Source organism: Culicoides brevitarsis, chromosome 3 (assembly GCF_036172545.1).
Source record: "Culicoides brevitarsis isolate CSIRO-B50_1 chromosome 3, AGI_CSIRO_Cbre_v1, whole genome shotgun sequence".
In the NCBI taxonomy this organism is placed as follows: Eukaryota; Metazoa; Arthropoda; class Insecta; order Diptera; family Ceratopogonidae; genus Culicoides; species Culicoides brevitarsis.
The window spans coordinates 33,112,805-33,129,694 of NC_087087.1; the positions used below are offsets into that span (position 1 = coordinate 33,112,805).

The 16,890-nt window shown below is 28.7% G+C and overlaps 5 protein-coding genes across 5 annotated transcripts; 2 read left to right on the forward strand and 3 right to left on the reverse strand.

Moving 5' to 3' along the window:
* Positions 1 to 986: 986 nt before the first annotated feature.
* Positions 987 to 1,519, reverse strand: LOC134834704 (ADP-ribosylation factor-like protein 6-interacting protein 4). The gene has a single exon (XM_063849451.1). It carries the CDS (start codon positions 1,508 to 1,510, stop codon positions 1,007 to 1,009), a length of 504 nt encoding a protein of 167 aa, XP_063705521.1. The 5' UTR covers positions 1,511 to 1,519; the 3' UTR covers positions 987 to 1,006.
* Positions 1,520 to 1,603: 84 nt separating this feature from the next.
* On the reverse strand, positions 1,604 to 4,693 carry LOC134834703 (UV excision repair protein RAD23 homolog A-like). Its single transcript, XM_063849450.1, has 6 exons — positions 4,550 to 4,693; positions 4,228 to 4,306; positions 3,592 to 4,134; positions 3,438 to 3,532; positions 3,017 to 3,229; positions 1,604 to 2,316 (listed from the first exon to the last, which is right to left on the reverse strand). Exons 1-6 carry the CDS (start codon positions 4,613 to 4,615, stop codon positions 2,206 to 2,208), a joined length of 1,107 nt encoding a protein of 368 aa, XP_063705520.1. The 5' UTR covers positions 4,616 to 4,693; the 3' UTR covers positions 1,604 to 2,205.
* An 892-nt stretch (positions 4,694 to 5,585) lies between these two features.
* Positions 5,586 to 8,849, forward strand: LOC134834253 (proton-coupled zinc antiporter SLC30A9, mitochondrial). The gene is made up of 4 exons (XM_063848842.1): positions 5,586 to 6,691; positions 7,438 to 8,248; positions 8,303 to 8,416; positions 8,475 to 8,849. The coding sequence occupies exons 1-4, from the start codon at positions 5,814 to 5,816 to the stop codon at positions 8,517 to 8,519; spliced, it is 1,848 nt and encodes a 615-aa protein (XP_063704912.1). The 5' UTR covers positions 5,586 to 5,813; the 3' UTR covers positions 8,520 to 8,849.
* Positions 8,758 to 11,559, reverse strand: LOC134834254 (arylsulfatase B). Its single transcript, XM_063848843.1, has 5 exons — positions 10,703 to 11,559; positions 9,556 to 9,862; positions 9,209 to 9,499; positions 9,024 to 9,152; positions 8,758 to 8,970 (listed from the first exon to the last, which is right to left on the reverse strand). The coding sequence occupies exons 1-5, from the start codon at positions 11,430 to 11,432 to the stop codon at positions 8,766 to 8,768; spliced, it is 1,662 nt and encodes a 553-aa protein (XP_063704913.1). The 5' UTR covers positions 11,433 to 11,559; the 3' UTR covers positions 8,758 to 8,765.
* Positions 11,560 to 15,137: 3,578 nt separating this feature from the next.
* Positions 15,138 to 16,308, forward strand: LOC134835529 (mite allergen Der f 3-like). The gene is made up of 2 exons (XM_063850409.1): positions 15,138 to 15,608; positions 15,976 to 16,308. The coding sequence occupies exons 1-2, from the start codon at positions 15,138 to 15,140 to the stop codon at positions 16,306 to 16,308; spliced, it is 804 nt and encodes a 267-aa protein (XP_063706479.1).
* The last annotated feature ends 582 nt before the right edge of the window (positions 16,309 to 16,890 follow it).

Sequence of the window (16,890 nt, forward strand, 5' to 3'; positions counted from 1 at the left end):
AAGGCGTTGGTTTCCTGTGGCGTGGTTTATTTCGTAGATTTTTTGTTCATTTTGAATAATTTTAGTCAATTTGATAAATTTTTCATGAATTTCGACAAATTTTTGAATTTTTCAATTTTCAAAAATAAATTGAGTTTTAATTAAATTTTGAATGAATTTTTAATGAATTTGAACGAATTGTTCATTTCGACAAATTTTGAACAAATTTCGAAAAAATTTTGAATTCAGTTCATTTCGACAAATAAAAATTTCTAAAAATTTTGAATGAATTCAGAAAAATTTTGAAGTAAATTAAAAATAAATTAAATTTTGAATGAATTTCAACAAATTTCGAATGAATTTTGAAAGATTTTGAACGAATTCAGTTCATTTCGACAAATTTTGAATGAAGTTCAACAAATTTCGAATGAACTTCGAAAAATTTTGAATAAATTAAGTTCATTTCGAATGAACTTCGAAAATTTTTTAATAAATTAAGTTCATTTTGACAAATTTCGAATGAATTTCGAAAAATTTTGAATAAATTTTAAAAAATTTTGAATGAACTTTGACAAATTTTGAATAAATAAAGTTCATTCCGAATGAATTTCGAAAATTTTTGAATGAATTAAGTTCATTTTGACAAATTTCGAAAAATTTTGAATAAATTTTAAAAAATTTTGAATGAACTACGACAAATTTTGAATAAATTAAGTTCATTCCGAATGAATTTTGAAAATTTTTGAATAAATTAAGTTCATTTTGACAAATTTCGAATTAATTTCGAAAAATTTTGAATTAATTTTAAAAAATTTTGAATAAATTAAAATTTGGAAATTGTTAGTTTTGACAAATTTTGTTTAATTTTCATAAATTTGAAAATAATTTTGTAAATTTTTCAAAAATCTAAATTTTTGATAAAATTTAAGGAAGCCACTCAACTAAAAGAATCGCACCCCCTGTCAAGCTTCATGCCATCTGGTTATCTTAAATTAACAACTCGGCAATAAATTATTGTAAAAATTTTTCATTTTTTATTCGGATCACTTTTACTCAAACCAAGTTTATTTTGGAACGTACTTCCATCCGATTGGGTTGCAGCTTTGTTAATTTCGTCATGTCTCGATTTGCTGACAATTTCTTCAATTACTTCGCCGTCGCCTTTTATCAAGCGATGTCGACCGGTTTCCTCGTCGTAAACTTTCCGCACGACACTTTGTCTTTTTTCGTATTCCTCGCGACTTTCGGGCGCTTTTGCTTTGGTGTTCATCAAGTCAAGCGGAATTCCGTAATCTTCTTCTTCTTCTGACTCGGATTTTGTATTTTTCGGCGCATCTTTTGAAGTTTCCTTTTTGCTGTGTTTGTTTTTCTTCTTTTTCTTGGATTTTTTCGACTTTTTCTTCGAGGATTTGTACGAACTGCTGTCGCTACTGCTTGAGGAGTGACTTCTCTTGCGTTTTTTCTTTTTTTCTGATTTTTTTGACTTTTTATTCACTTTTTCACTTAATTTTTGTGTACTAACGACGTCCATTTCGATTTGTTTTGTTTGTTGATATTTTGACGTATGGGTTAAATCGCACATTGACATTTAAAGAAAAAAAAAACAAAAATATTTTCAAATGACTTTATTGCAGATAAAATGAAACATTTGGGTCAATCATATACATTTCTGTTCAATTATCGCTATTTTTATGTTTTTTAGCATTATTTGTCTATTTTATCTTTTTTTTTTAATTTTTTTTCTTAACTTTTATAGTATAAAAAAGCGATAAAAGTGAAAAATATTAAAGTTACATTTTAAAAAATATCTTGTGATTTTTCACAATTTTTACAAAAAAAAAAATCTAAAAAATTTACAAAAAAAAAACAATTAAACAAAAAACAAAACTCTTAATATTTTTTTTTTATTCAAGTTTCAAAAAAATTTCTTCTTTGATTTTGACAAAATCTCAAGCCGTTTCCTAAAGTGCTTTCCAAGTAGGGCAATTTTTCCCCTTGTTAAGTGATTTTTTTTTATTTTTGCATATTTTTTTATGGATTTATTAAGTTAAAGGTCCCCAAAACAAATAAAATCCTGTGTTTTCTCGTTATTTTATTTTTTTTTATATGAAAATGTTTTTAATGCACTATCATTATTTTTTTTTTTCATTATTTTTTTTATTGAATCCTCCATCTTATTATGTTTTTTTCTAAATATAAATGTATTTATGACTTGAAACACATATTTTAGTCGTCGAAATTTTGAGATAGTAAGAAATTAGCAGCTAAATTTTCATTTTTCTCACATGCGAAATACGCTTGAAGGGCCATTTGTTCGTCAAATCCAAGTGCTGTGAGCTGAAATTGAGAAAAAAAAATTAAATTAATTAAAAATTATTTTATTAAAATTATTATTTAATTGAAAATATTTAAAAATTATTAATTTTTTAATTTAAGAAAATAAAATAATTGATTAAATAAATTAAATTAATTATTTTTTTAAAAAATAATGTTTTTGACCAATTTTCAACAAATAAATTAATTTAATTAAATAAAAAAAATTAAAAAAATATAAAAATTTAAAAAAACATAAATTAAAAATAATATTTTTTATTTTTAAAATGTAAATGCACAAAAATATAAAAAATTTTTCTAAAAAAATAAAAAAAATAATTTTTTTTATTATTTAAAAATTTATAAATAATTTTCATTATTCTTAAAATTTGATTTTTTTCTTATTGTTGGAACTATAAAAAATATTTTTAAAATTTTTTTAATGAAAACTTTGATTTTTCTTATCTAAAATGTTCCAAAAATTGAACTAAATTAAATAAAATTTTATAAAAAAATTTAAAAATTTTTATAAAAAAGTTTAAAAATTTTTATAAAAAAAATTCAAAATTTTTATAAAAAAAATTCAAAATTTTTATAAAAAAAATTCTAAATTTTTATAAAAAAAATTCAAAATTTTTATAAAAAAAATTCAAAATTTTTTTTTTAATTTTTAATTTTTTTTTTTAAATTAAATTTTCAGTTCAATTAAATGATTTTTCCTTACCCGATCAATTGCTTCACGATCTTGTTGTGTGACAGCAATGACATTTTCGCGCGGAATTCCCTCCGGAGGATTAACTAAATTTTCCGCAGCTTCTGCTACAGACGCAGCATTTCCTCCGCCGGATCCTGCTTCGGGCGCCTCATTCAGCATATTTACAAAAGCTTCTTGATTCTCACTGATGAGTCGCAAAAGTGCGGGATTTGTCTGACCAATCTACAAAAAAAAATTTTTTTTAATTAATTTTTTTTTAATTTTTTTATTTTTTTTTTAATTTTTTTTTTTTTAATTTTTTTTTAATTTTATTTTTTAATTTTTAAATTTAATTTTTTTATTTAATTTTTTTTATTTTTTTTTTTTTATTTTTTTTTTATTTTTTTTAATTTTAAAAATTTTTTTAGGTTAAAAAAAATGAAAAATTTACCTGTTGTAATAAAGCATTCAAAAGTTCTGGATTTTGTTGTATGACAGATCGCATTTGTTGGAACTGTGGTTGCATTCGTAAAAATGCCAAAGGATCTAAAAAAAAGGTAAAAAATTATTTTTTTTTAAATTTTTGAAAAAAATAAATTTTTTACCATCGCCGCCTTCAGTTCTCGCCGCTCCAACGGGATCTTGTCGTTCGCCCGTTTCTGCTTGTCCGCCAGCTGGAGGCTCCATAAACTCGGGGATGCCCGTAAGCAAATATTCGACGGCACGATCTGGATTGTTGAAACTGGCACGCAACGCACGTTCGACTTCTGCTCTCGAGTAACCCATTTCCATGATGTTCGTAATTGTCGTTTCGTATTCGTCGCCCCCGAGCAAAAGAGCGGATTCAGCGGCGCGTGTTACCGACGAATCTGAATCCGTAGCAGCGGCTGGCGTTGTTCCCGAAGCTCCTGTTGATTCGGTAGTTGGTGTTGATTCCGCGGGCGTTGCTTCGGGTTTTGTCGCTTTTGCTGGGCTACTTTGTTCCGGCTTCTTTTCAGTCTCCTTTTTGGCAGCAACAGAGGCATCCGCAGAACTGGCAGCGGCAGCAGGCTCACTTCCCTCGGATTTCTTTGTTATCATGATGACGATGAACTTTTTCTCGTCGACTTTGTATGACTCAACCGTACGTTCGTCGTCCAAAATAAGACCTGCATGCACGCACGCACGATGCAAAACAAAGAAAGTTGCATGAAATTTTTTCGTTTTTCGCAGAAAAAAACAACAAAAAATCAGAAAATTACCTGAATAGATGAGCTTCTGTTGTGACACTGGATAATCTTTGCCGCGCTCAGCTTCGATCTTTTCCTTGAGCTTCGCAACCTGGAAATACGGAAACGCGGAAAAGCGGCGTCAAATAAGGACATTTTACTTCTGACACATTTTTATGAAGAATTTTACGCTTGTTCATGCTTTATTTTAATCAAAAAACCGATTTTTGGGCAATTTTTCAACTAATTTCAAGGCGAAAAGCTCGTAAAATGTGCTGAAAGCCCTTTGCAAAAAGAAAGCACGAGAAAATGTGCCAAATTTTTTTCTTTCCCCGAGATTTTTTGCGAATCTTACCGTCAGCGAGGCATCAAACTCAATTTGAAACGTTTGCTGCTGAAGATTTTTCACCGTGATGATCATTTTGCGGGATTTTCTGTGACGAGCGAGTTAATTTACGTGACTTTTTTTAATGTTTGCGACGACGAAAACAGGATGACTCGGCGGTCGTCAAAACCATAGGGTGATCAGATAATTTAAAACTCAACTTGGGAGAAATTTGTTTTGAAATTATGCTGGTTACCTTATTTTTTTCGGGGAGTTGAAATTGGAAGACATTACTTTAAAAAAAATTTCAAAAATTAGATTTTGTCTCAAAATTTTCAAAAATTAAAAAAACAAATCCATAAAATAATTTCTAAAATTTGGAAAAAGTAAAAATTCTTTATTAAAAAATTTTTTGAAATCAGGTTTTTTCTAAAAATTTACAAAAGTTTTAAAAAATCTAATAAATTATTTCTGAAAGTTCGAAAAAGTTAAAAAAAATATTTCAAAAAAGTTTTTTTCCAAAAGATTTCTTAAAACAGATTTGTCTCGAAATTTGCAAAAATTATAAAACAATCGATTTTGTAAAAGATGTAAAATATTAAATTTTCTTTCAAAAAAACATTTTCAGAAAAGAAATTTTTTGTCTAAATTTTCAAAAAGTCAAAAAAATCTATAAGATAATTTCTGAAAGTTGGGAAATGTGAAAAATTCTTTATATAAATTTTTCGAAAAAAAAAAAATTTAAATTTTTACAAAATTTAATAAAATTGATGAGGAAAAATTTCTAAAATTTGTAAAAATTTGAAATTGACTCAAAATTGATTAAATAATTTAGTTAGAAATAATAAGTTAGAAATTCATTAAAAAAAAGAAAAAAAAATAGAAAACAGTTTTTGTCTCAAAATTTATAAAAATTTAAAAAAAATTGATTTGATAATTTCTAAAAAAAATTAAATTTTTGTTCAAAAAAATTGGCGAATTTTGTCGGAAAAATACATCAAAATAAAGCGCCATCTATGATTTACTTGAATTAGCAAAAAAAACTTCAATTTGACAGAAGAAATGACAAAAGTGAGTGTTTTGGTCGTCACGGAAGAAAATTAAAAGCAAATTTTCGAGGATTTTACATTAAAATTTTAAATAATTTCACGTAAAAAATCCTCGCTGACATTCTCCGAACCATCGTCAACAATTTTCTTGCCGTCATTCGTTCGACAATAATGTCTGCCTAAAAAGTCACTTTCTCGACTTTTTACAAATAAAAAAAAACTTTTTACCTGAAGATCGCCTCAAGATGCTGCGACGCACAACGGAGCACCTCTCGAAGCATGTTCGACGTCCCGAGAACATCGCGAAAGGTGCTCTTTTCCATGACTTGCCAACGAATCGGAGACTCTCGATATTGCTGGCACGTACCTTGAAGGGAGACTTATCGCCGAAATTCCTCATTTTCAGTCGATGCATGTGCAAAACGACTCCAACTGCTCCTGCGGCAACTCCAGAAAAGCAGAAAGTTAGCGTTCAAAATCTCGAAATCGACACAAACAAGGGAAAACTCGTGATTAAGGCGACACTGAATGACGAGTCGAAGCTCCAAACTGTCATCATCGAGAAACCAAAAGTCGATGTTGCGAGTTTAACGAGCGTTGCGGCGAGTGTCAAGGACAAATCGGATGAAGAAGTGAAACGCGCGTTGGAACAAGAGCTGAAAATCAATTTGGATAAGGAAGCAACGATTGTTACGCCGCCCGCAACTCCTCCAGCAGCATCGCCAAAGAAACGTTCGAAGGCAGATCCGTCGCATCTTTCGCTCGAACGGAATTTTATCACGCCAGTCAGAGCAATGTCGGATTTTTTGCTGAAACCAGCGGATTTGGAATCGCTTCCGAAGACGAAACGACGTTCGCCGTACGAACAAGAGCCGCCCATCACGGTTTATTGGAGGAAAGATGTCGAAGCGAAAGCTATCGAGGTATGGGGATCGCGAGAAAGTCTCCTGAAAGAGTGCCTAAAACGGGAAATTGAGAAGAAAAAACATCAGCAGAATATTTTTACGGTAAAGAGACGTTTGAGAGATTATAGGAGAGAGATAGGAAGTAAAACGAAGGAAGTCGATGAAGAAACTGGGTTATTTGGGGGTAGCGGAAAAGTGGTTTTGACTGCTGTTGGAATGTAAGTTTTTGAGATTTTTTTTTAAGAAATTTCTTTTATATTTTTTTTATTTTCAAAAAAATTAAAGAATTTTATATTTTTTTTTATTTTCAAAAAAATTAAAGAATTTTATATTTTTTTTAATTTTCAAAAAAATTAAAGAATTTTATATTTTTTTTTTTATTTTCAAAAAATTAAAGAATTTTATATATTTTTTTATTTTCAAAAAAATTAAAGAATTTTATTTTTTTATTTTCAAAAAAAATTAAAGAATTTTATATTTTCAAAAAATTTTTTATTTTTTTTTTAAAAAAAATTAAAGAATTTTATATTTTTTTTATTTTCAAAAAAATTAAAGAATTTTATATTATTTTTCATTTTCAAAAAAATTAAAGAATTTTATTTTTTCAAAAAATTAAAGAAAAAAAAAAATTAAAGAATTTTATATTATTTTTCATTTTCAAAAAATTAAAGATTTTTATATTTTTTTTATTTTCAAAAAATTAAGGAATTTTATATTATTTTTTATTTTCAAAAAAATTAAAGAATTTAATTTTTTAATTTAAAAAAAATTAAAGAATTTTTTATTATTTTTTTTATTTTCAAAAAATTAAAGAAAAATTTCAGAATTAAATTTTTTTTTAAATTTTTATTTTTTTCTGCATATATATTTTAAGTTTTCTTTAATTTTTCAAAAATTTTTATTAAAAATTCAAAAAATTTCCATTTTTAATCTTTTTAAAAAAAATTTTTCAATTTTTTTTCAGTAACGCTGCAAACTTCATCTTCAAATTCGGCGCTTGGGTGTATACCGGTTCACACAGCATGTTCGCCGAAGCAATTCACTCCCTGGCTGATACTCTCAATCAACTCATCTTAGCGTATGGCATCCACAAATCCACACAAACTGCAGATTCTGACCATCCTTACGGCTATTCCAACATGAAATACGTCTCGTCCCTCATATCAGGCGTCGGTATCTTCTGCGTCGGCACCGGTCTTTCCTTCTATCACGGCATCGTTGGCTTACTTAACCCCGCTCCCGTTGGAGATCTCACCTGGGCTCTTCTCATTCTCGGCGGTTCGCTTGTTTCCGAGGGCGCTACACTCATCGTCGCCATGAATCGCATCCGTTTGGGCGCAAAAAAGATGAACATTTCCTTCAAGGAGTACGTTTTGCGTGGACAAGATCCTTGCGTGAACGTTGTTTTGACAGAAGATGCTGCCGCAGTGCTTTCTGTGGGTTTGGCGGGATCTTGTATGGGATTGTCGCTCGTCACGGGGTCATCTGTGCCTGATGCTGTGGGGTCTTTGTTAGTTGGATGCATGCTCGGAGGCGTTGCTTCGTTCATTATTTACACAAATGTCGCCGCTTTGGTAGGCAGATCGATTCCGCAGGAGGATATCGACAAAATTAACTCGGAATTGGAGGCTGACATCATGATCAGGGCAATTCACGATGTGAAGGGAATCGACATGGGCAACACTTTGGTGCGTTATAAGGCTGAAATGGACTTCGATGGCAGGGAATTGACCCGAGTTTACTTGGATAAGTTGGATTTAAATGCTTTGTTGGAGGTAAAAATTCACTTAAAATCAAAATTTTCCGTTTTTAATTAAAATTTCTCGCAGGAAATCAAAAATTTTGAGACAATTGATGAAGTAGAGTCTTTCATGCTGAAACATGGAGAGAATATCGTTGACTTGATGGGCGGCGAAATTGACAGAATTGAGATGAAATTAAGAGTAAGTCACTTTTTTGCCTTATTTTCACTCAAAAATTCAAATTTTTCATTATTTTTAGAAAAAATTCCCGGAAATCCGTCACTGTGATCTTGAAATTCTGTAAGCAGTTGCACGCTAGTCATGAAAAATGCCGACGCTAACCCATTTTAAACGATCTGATATTTCGCACGCTTCTTTTAACCAACAAGTTCTTGCGTCTTTTGTGATAAAAACCTAAGAGATACTTTTTTTTCTCCGTATAAGTTGACATTTCCAGCCCAAAAATCCTGAAATATTTTAGGAACAATGTACTAAACTGTTAAAAAAAATTAAATTAATTAAAAAAGTAAAAAAAATCGATTTATTGGAGTCAAGATGTCTCGATGACGGTATGAACTTTATCCATAATTCCATTATTTTCCATCTCAATGAGATGATAATCGTCGAAATTGGTCCACGTATAATCCCATAACTTTGGATTGCCACGAGGATCGGATTGGGCATTGTTTGGCGGAATGGCAGTTGAGTTGTAAAAGTTGAGACGAGCGAGAATTGAGCTCAAAATTGATGGAAATCTATAAAAAAAATTTTTAAGAATTTTTTTTAGATAAATTTTTTTTTAAATTACTGTTTTGCGAGATTTTGACGTTCACAGGGATCCATAGCGACGTTGAACAGGCAAGGACCCTCCAGAGGGTTACATTCGACATGTTTGATGTTCGATGGGCATTCAATAGTTGCATTTTTTCGCAAGATTCTGAAAATTATTTACATTAAAATTTATTTTTCAAGCACGAAATCACGAAAAATTACTTTATCTTGTCGTTATTTGGTAATAAATTCAACATTTTTAACGCGATTCCTGCTTCACTATTTCTCACTTGGTTAATTTTATAACTTTTTGGCTTCCGATCGCCTTCCGGGCCATACCAACTGTCCCAAGCGCCGTTATAATTTGTTCCCAATACGAGTTTGTGATCGTTCACGACAATTCCATGGCTGTTCCAGATGTCATCGATGTTTATCAAGGCTTCAGTTCGGGGCGATGTGAGATTTTCCGATAGAGCAGGCCATAAATTTAATCCGTCGATGTCTTTTAAGGCACTAAAAATATTTTTTTTGAGCAAATTTGATGAAAATTTGTTAATTTCATGAAATACCTGACGTCTCCCCCTGCAGCACTGTAGAGCGTTGGAAGCCAATCAACGATGTGAATCAATTGATGCGAGACACGTTCACGATTTTTGAGTAAGGGAGACCAAATTAATCCTGCGCCACGTACGCCGCCTTCCCATAAAGTGTTTTTGACGCCTCGTAAAGGCCAATTTGAGGCGGCGTTGATGTTGAAACCCGCAGCGGGACCTCCGTTGTCTGTGCTGAAGATGATAATTGAGTTGTTGAGCATTTTTGAGGCATGTAAGGCTTTGACGACTTCTCCCACGGAACGATCGAGTTTGGTAAGAACAGCTAAAAAAATATAGAAATTTTTAGTTTTGAAGGCATTTTCAAGGCTCAAAAAATTTATAAAAAATAAAAAAAAAAAAAATAAAAAATGAATTAAAATTGATTTCTTTTTAAATTAATTTTCAAAAATTAATTAGAATTAAATTAAATTAATTAGAAAATACAAAAAAAAAAATATATAATTAAAATGAATTTTTTTTTAATAAATTTTAATTTTATTATTTTTGATAAATTTAATTTTTAATTATTTAATTTAATGAATTATTAATTAATTTATTTATTTTATTTTAAAATAATTTAATTTTTTTAATCAAATTTATTTGAAATTTTTGATTTCATTTTATTTCAATTTAAATTAATTTTTAATTATTAATTTTACTTAAATTTTTTTGAAATTTGATTTAAATTTTGTCTTAAAAATAAAAATTAAATAATTTAATAAAATTTCGATCCAAATTATTTAATATTATTAATTTTTATATTTTAATTTTTTTTTTAATTAAATTTTAATAATTTGCATTTTTTAATTAAATTAGTTTAAAATTTTTTGTAATAAAAAATTGATATCCAAATTATTTTTTTTTTAATTCTTGAAAGCTTGAAAGTTTATTTTTTTCATGAAATTTAAAAAAAAATAATTTTAAATTTAATTTTAATTTAATTTTTTAAATTTATTTAAAAAAAAAATTATTTTATTAATTCTTGAAAAAATAAAAAAAAAACAAAAAAATTTTTTTCAAGAAATTTTTAACGTTTTAAAAATTTTAAATTAATTTTTGGATAAAAAAAATAAATTTAATGAAAAAAAAAATTTTTTTCAAGAATAAAAAAAGCAAATTTTACCTGCAAATCGTCTTCTTTTGTAATCCTGAATGTGACTCATCTCAGCAACGACGTCATCGGGAGCCGGCAGTGGATTATACGGATTTGCCGAATGCACCGCTACATGAGGTAAATACAAGAAAAGTGGTTTACTCGCATTATGACTCTTAATTATCTTCGTAGCTTCTTCCGTAATCACATCTGTCGTGTATTTTCCGTGCAAATCTCGTTCAATATCCAGTCCGCGTCGCATATCGAGACCCCAAACGCCCGATTCTTCCGCCGTGTGATCATTGTAATCCTGATGTCCGGTCCAACAGCCGACGTGAGAGTCAAATCCGCGATAGAGCGGCGTATAAACTCGCTTAAAATGTCCCAAATGCCACTTTCCAACGATGTGACTTTTGTATCCGAGTCGATTGAGATGTTGCGGAAGGATGGTTTCGTTCAACGGAAGTCCCCGAGGCTCCATGCCATAGATGACATTATGTTGCATACCCGTATGAATGGGATATTTGCCCGTCATGAGAGCAGCTCGCGACGGGGTACAAAGCGGCGTCACGTAATAACGGTTCAAAATGATCCCGGAATAAGCCAAGGCGTCAATGTTTGGCGTCGGAATTTGCGAAGATCCGTGAAATGAGACATCATTGAATCCCAAATCGTCGGCGAGGATGAAAATTATATGAGGTCTCGATAAATTTGCTTTCGAAAATCCACAAAATAATAAAAAGAAAAAAATTCTAAACATTTTTTCACTAAAAAAACACGTTTGTGACTCAGAAAGTTCTTCCTTATTATCGTAAATTAGCAAGTTTAAGTTCAAGTTCACAATTTTTTATTTTTTTTTTGTTGTATCAGGTCATTCTCCTTTCGGAATGATACCCGGTAGGTAAGTTGGCACACAACTTATCGCGTCAAAAGTCGATAAAAGACTGACAAGACCGACACTAGAATAAAATAAAATAAATAAAAAGTCAAGTGTTGATATGCTTGTTGCTTCTACAAAGCTCCCCGTTGTCACTGTTTATTTATTTATTTTTTTTTTTTTTGTTATTGTTATATGGTAATTTAGGCAAAAATACAACGAGAAGTGACGAAAAAAGTTTTTGTGGTGTGTACTATTTACGCATTGACATATTTATATATGAGCATTAAGCTTTTTGCCGGTTTCGATTAATTTTTTATTAAAATGAATTTTAGTAAATAAATGTTTTTAAATTATTTAATTTAATGAATTAATGATGATATAAAGTTTGGTTTTTATTGAAAAAAAGTCATTTTTTATTGAATTTTTTTTTAATAATTTATTATTTATTTATTCATTTATTAAAAATGATGATCAGTAAATAAATTTTTTTTATTCATAAATTATTAAATATTTATTTTTTTAATAAATAATTTGATATTAAATCAAAATACGTTATATTTATTTAAATTAAATTTTATTTATTTTTTTTTTATAATTTTTTATTAGAAACGAAAATTTAATATATTCATCAAAATCTGCATTGAAATAATTTTTTATTAATATTTTATTTATTTATTCAAAATAATGATTAATAAATATTTTTTTTATTTATATATTATATTTAAAATATTTATTTTGAAATGCTTGTTATTAAATCAAATTGGGTTATTTTGAATAAAATTTTATTTTTCATAAATTTTTATTTAAAATTAAAATTTTTATTAAAATGAAACATTTTTATTTTTTCAAAAATCAAGGAACAAGTTTGGAGGTTCAAACACTGATTTTTTTGTTACGTCAAATATCGACCCAATATGAACAGAAATGAACTTTAGAATGAATATTTATTCAATTTCAGGCTTAAAAGTGATCAAAAAATCTGCAAAAAAAATCAGAGTTTTTCTGATTTTTTTGTTACGTCAAATATCGACCCAATATGAACAGAAATGAACTTTAGAATGAATATTTATTCAATTTCAGGCTTAAAAGTGATCAAAAAATGACTTGCAAAAAAAATCAGAGTTTGAACCTCCAAACTCTGATTTTTTTGTTACGTCAAATATCGACCCAATATGCACAGAAATGAACTTTAGAATGAATATTTATTCAATTTTAGGCTTAAAAGTGATCAAAAAATGAACTTTAGAATGAATATTTATTCAATTTTAGGCTTAAAAGTGATCAAAAAATGACTTGCAAAAAAAATCAGAGTTTGAACCTCCAAACTCTGATTTTTTTGTTTCGTCAAATATCGATCCAATATGAACAGAAATGAACTTTAGAATGAATATTTATTCAATTTTAGGCTTAAAAGTGATCAAAAAATGACTTGCAAAAAAAATCAGAGTTTGAACCTCCAAACTCTGATTTTTTTGTTACGTCAAATATCGACCAAATATGAACAGAAATGAACTTTAGAATGAATATTTATTCAATTTTAGGCTTAAAAGTGATCAAAAAATGACTTGCAAAAAAAATCAGAGTTTGAACCTCCAAACTCTGATTTTTTTGTTACGTCAAATATCGACCCAATATGAACAGAAATGAACTTTAGAATGAATATTTATTCAATTTCAGGCTTAAAAGTGATCAAAAAATGACTTGCAAAAAAAATCAGAGTTTGAACCTCCAAACTCTGATTTTTTTTGTTACGTCAAATATCGACCCAATATGAACAGAAATGAACTTTAGAATGAATATTTATTCAATTTCAGGCTTTGATCAAAAAATGACTTGCAAAAAAAATCAGAGTTTGAACCTCCAAACTCTGATTTTTTTGTTACGTCAAATATCGACCCAATATGAACAGAAATGAACTTTAGAATGAATATTTATTCAATTTTAGGCTTAAAAGTGATCAAAAAATGACTTGCAAAAAAAATCAGAGTTTGAACCTCCAAACTCTGATTTTTTTGTTACGTCAAATATCGACCCAATATGAACAGAAATGAACTTTAGAATGAATATTTATTCAATTTTAGGCTTAAAAGTGATCAAAAAATGACTTGCAAAAAAAATCAGAGTTTGAACCTCCAAACTCTGATTTTTTTGTTACGTCAAATATCGACCCAATATGAACAGAAATGAACTTTAGAATGAATATTTATTCAATTTCAGGCTTAAAAGTGATCAAAAAATGACTTGCAAAAAAAAATCAGAGTTTGAACCTCCAAACTCTGATTTTTTTGTTACGTCAAATATCGACCCAATATGAACAGAAATGAACTTTAGAATGAATATTTATTCAATTTTAGGCTTAAAAGTGATCAAAAAATGACTTGCAAAAAAAATCAGAGTTTGAACCTCCAAACTCTGATTTTTTTGTTACGTCAAATATCGACCCAATATGAACAGAAATGAACTTTAGAATGAATATTTATTCAATTTTAGGCTTAAAAGTGATCAAAAAATGACTTGCAAAAAAAATCAGAGTTTGAACCTCCAAACTCTGATTTTTTTGTTACGTCAAATATCGACCCAATATGAACAGAAATGAACTTTAGAATGAATATTTATTCAATTTTAGGCTTAAAAGTGATCAAAAAATGACTGGCAAAAAAAATCAGAGTTTGAACCTCCAAACTCTGATTTTTTTGTTACGTCAAATATCGACCCAATATGAACAGAAATCATCTTTAGAATGAATATTTATTCAATTTTAGCTTTGAAATCCATCGAAAGTTGATTAAAACTTGACTTGAAAAATTTCATGACCGTTTTTCTTCTTTTTCGAGGATTACGAAAATGTGAAATTAGGGGTACAAAATTATGAAATATATGCATTTCAATGGAAAGTCTGTAGTTGATAAAAAGTTCGGAAAATTGAAATGAGGAGTATGAAATTGTAAAGTGAGGACAACAATAAAGATATGTATGTAATATCGAAATGCGGTATAGTATGTCGTTCTTTAGACGACTACTTTTTCTATTTTTTTTTTCTTACTTATTAATTTTATTTTTTTTTTCAATTTATTTTTTTTATAAATTTTTGTTACAAATTAAACATTTTGCTGAAAAAAATGAAAGAATTCAAAAAATTTAAGATTTAATTGTTTTTATTTATTTTATTTTGACATTTTGTTCGCGAAAAGAAACATATGTTTTAAATTTTATTTTAAAATGTGTACTTTTCAACAACTCATTGTTTTTTTTTTTAGCGATATCAGAAGTAAAAATTATTGATTCGGTATTAAAATTAGCAAAAAATTACTTTTGAGATGATAAATCTAAGAAATTTATTTTTTTAGAATTGCAAAAATATTTTTTGATAATTTTTAATGTAAAATTAAAATCTTAAGGGTGTGAAATTCTTTTTTTTTTTTTTAATTTAATCTTATCAGATTACATTTCGACATAATTATCGCGAATTGATTACTCATGAAAAAATACAAAAAATCTGTAAAAACAATAAATCCGATAAGATTACCTCCAAATTTTCGTATAAATTGCTCGACATCCCCCGAAATCCCTTCAGTAATTATCAAAATGGCACTTTTACAACTTCTTCTTCTAGCCTTCGTTGGCACGGCATTTTCTGCTCAAATGTCTCTTAGTCGATCGACGGAAATGAATCCCTTCATTGTTGGAGGAACGCCAACGACAGTCGAGGAATTTCCCTTCACCGTTGCTTGTTATTACGGCAGTGGCTTCTCGTGCGGCGGAAGTATTTTGAACGAATATTGGATCTTGACAGCAGCTCATTGTACTTGCACTGCCATCCAATGGGGCGTCACAAATCGCAATTATAACGGACCAAATGTCTATAATGTGGTTCAAAATGTGCGTCATCCTAATTATGTTTCTTACGTCGCGGATGACATTCAATTGTTGCGACTTGACAAACCAATTGAGTTTGGAGCTCAAGCACAGCCCGTGAAATTGCCCTATAGTCAATGGGAAGTTGAGGGACCATCGTTTCAAACGCCCGCTGCAGTTATTGGATGGGGACGAGATAACGTAAGAATTTTTTTTATGAAGCTTAAGTTGCTTAAGTTTTGACTTAAGAATTTTTTTTTTACTTTATTTTTAATTTTTTTGAAAATTTAAAAAAACATATTTTTTTTTCTCAAAAAAAAATTCTAATTGGCTCGAAATTTAAAAAAAAAAATTAAAAAAAAAATAAAAAAAAAAGTAAAAAAAAAAAATAAAAAAAAATTTAAAAAAAAATATTTAAAAAAAAAAAATTTAAAAAAAAAATAAAAAAAAATTCTTGAAATTTTCTTTGAAATCTAAATCATTTTTTGACTTATTTTAATTTTTTTCTTTAACTAAAGCTTAAGTCATTTTTTTTTAAATTTTTAATTAATTTAAATTTTCCTCGTAGAATGGAAACACTCCCGTTCAACTTCATCGCGGCGACTATTTCGTCATTAACAACGAAGACTGCAAACAAATTCATCAATCCGCTGGATTGGCAATTTATGACTTTAACTGTTGCAATGGCGTTCGCGGAGGAGGCGTTGCTGATTGCAACGGAGATTCAGGCGGTCCAATTGTCACATGGAAAGACGGAGTTATGGTTCAATATGGAATTGTTTCGTGGAGCGTTAAGCCATGCATAAATCCAACATATCCAGCTGTGGGAACAAAGACCTCGCATTATATCGCTTGGATTTCTTCCGTTACTGGAATTCCAGAGAGCAGTTTGACCATCTAAACGGTTGTTTTTATAATAAAAAAAATCTTATCAATTATCAGTAAACATTACGAGACATTTTTTCATTGTGCGAATTATCTTCAGTGATAAAAGTTATCTCGATCAACATTGAAAAACATAAATGAAGGAGATTTTTTGAAGGGGATTTTCCATTGTCAAAGGAATTTTTTTTTCAGTTTCAATTTTTTGGCAGTTTTAAGTTATAAAATGATTAAAAATGATAAATTAGAGCCCTCTGATAAATTTTTATCCATTTGGAGCAAGATTTGACAAAAAATGGCTTTGACACAGTTTTTGACACATTTTTTTTCTCTTGATTTAGTTTTTAAAACAAAACTATGTCAAAGGAATTTTTTTTTTCAGTTTCAATTTTTTGGCAGTTTTGAGTTATAAAATGATTAAAAATGATAAATTAGAGCCCTCTGATAAATTTTTATCCATTTGGAGCAAGATTTGACAAAAAATGGCTTTGACACAGTTTTTTTTCTCTTGATTTAGTTTTTAAAACAAAACTATGTCAAAGGAATTTTTTTTTTCAGTTTCAATTTTTTGGCAGTTTTGAGTTATAAAATGATTAAAAAT

Excerpts from the sequence above, each read along its gene's own strand:
- LOC134834704 (XM_063849451.1), bottom strand. The coding sequence starts at position 1,510 with ATGGACGTCGTTAGTACACAAAAATTAAGTGAAAAAGTGAATAAAAAG.
- LOC134834703 (XM_063849450.1), bottom strand. The coding sequence starts at position 4,615 with ATGATCATCACGGTGAAAAATCTTCAGCAGCAAACGTTTCAAATTGAG. Across the intron at positions 3,533-3,591 it reads GAGAACTGAAGGCGGCGATG|ATCCTTTGGCATTTTTACGA; the intron begins GTAAAAAATTTA and ends CCTTTTTTTTAG. Across the intron at positions 2,317-3,016 it reads ATCGTGAAGCAATTGATCGG|CTCACAGCACTTGGATTTGA; the intron begins GTAAGGAAAAAT and ends TCTCAATTTCAG.
- LOC134834253 (XM_063848842.1), top strand. The coding sequence starts at position 5,814 with ATGCTGCGACGCACAACGGAGCACCTCTCGAAGCATGTTCGACGTCCC. Across the intron at positions 6,692-7,437 it reads GTTTTGACTGCTGTTGGAAT|TAACGCTGCAAACTTCATCT; the intron begins GTAAGTTTTTGA and ends ATTTTTTTTCAG. Across the intron at positions 8,249-8,302 it reads ATTTAAATGCTTTGTTGGAG|GAAATCAAAAATTTTGAGAC; the intron begins GTAAAAATTCAC and ends AATTTCTCGCAG.
- LOC134834254 (XM_063848843.1), bottom strand. The coding sequence starts at position 11,432 with ATGTTTAGAATTTTTTTCTTTTTATTATTTTGTGGATTTTCGAAAGCA. Across the intron at positions 9,863-10,702 it reads CAAAAGAAGACGATTTGCAG|CTGTTCTTACCAAACTCGAT; the intron begins GTAAAATTTGCT and ends ATATTTTTTTAG. Across the intron at positions 9,153-9,208 it reads CCAAATAACGACAAGATAAA|AATCTTGCGAAAAAATGCAA; the intron begins GTAATTTTTCGT and ends AATAATTTTCAG.
- LOC134835529 (XM_063850409.1), top strand. The coding sequence starts at position 15,138 with ATGGCACTTTTACAACTTCTTCTTCTAGCCTTCGTTGGCACGGCATTT. Across the intron at positions 15,609-15,975 it reads TTGGATGGGGACGAGATAAC|AATGGAAACACTCCCGTTCA; the intron begins GTAAGAATTTTT and ends TTTTCCTCGTAG.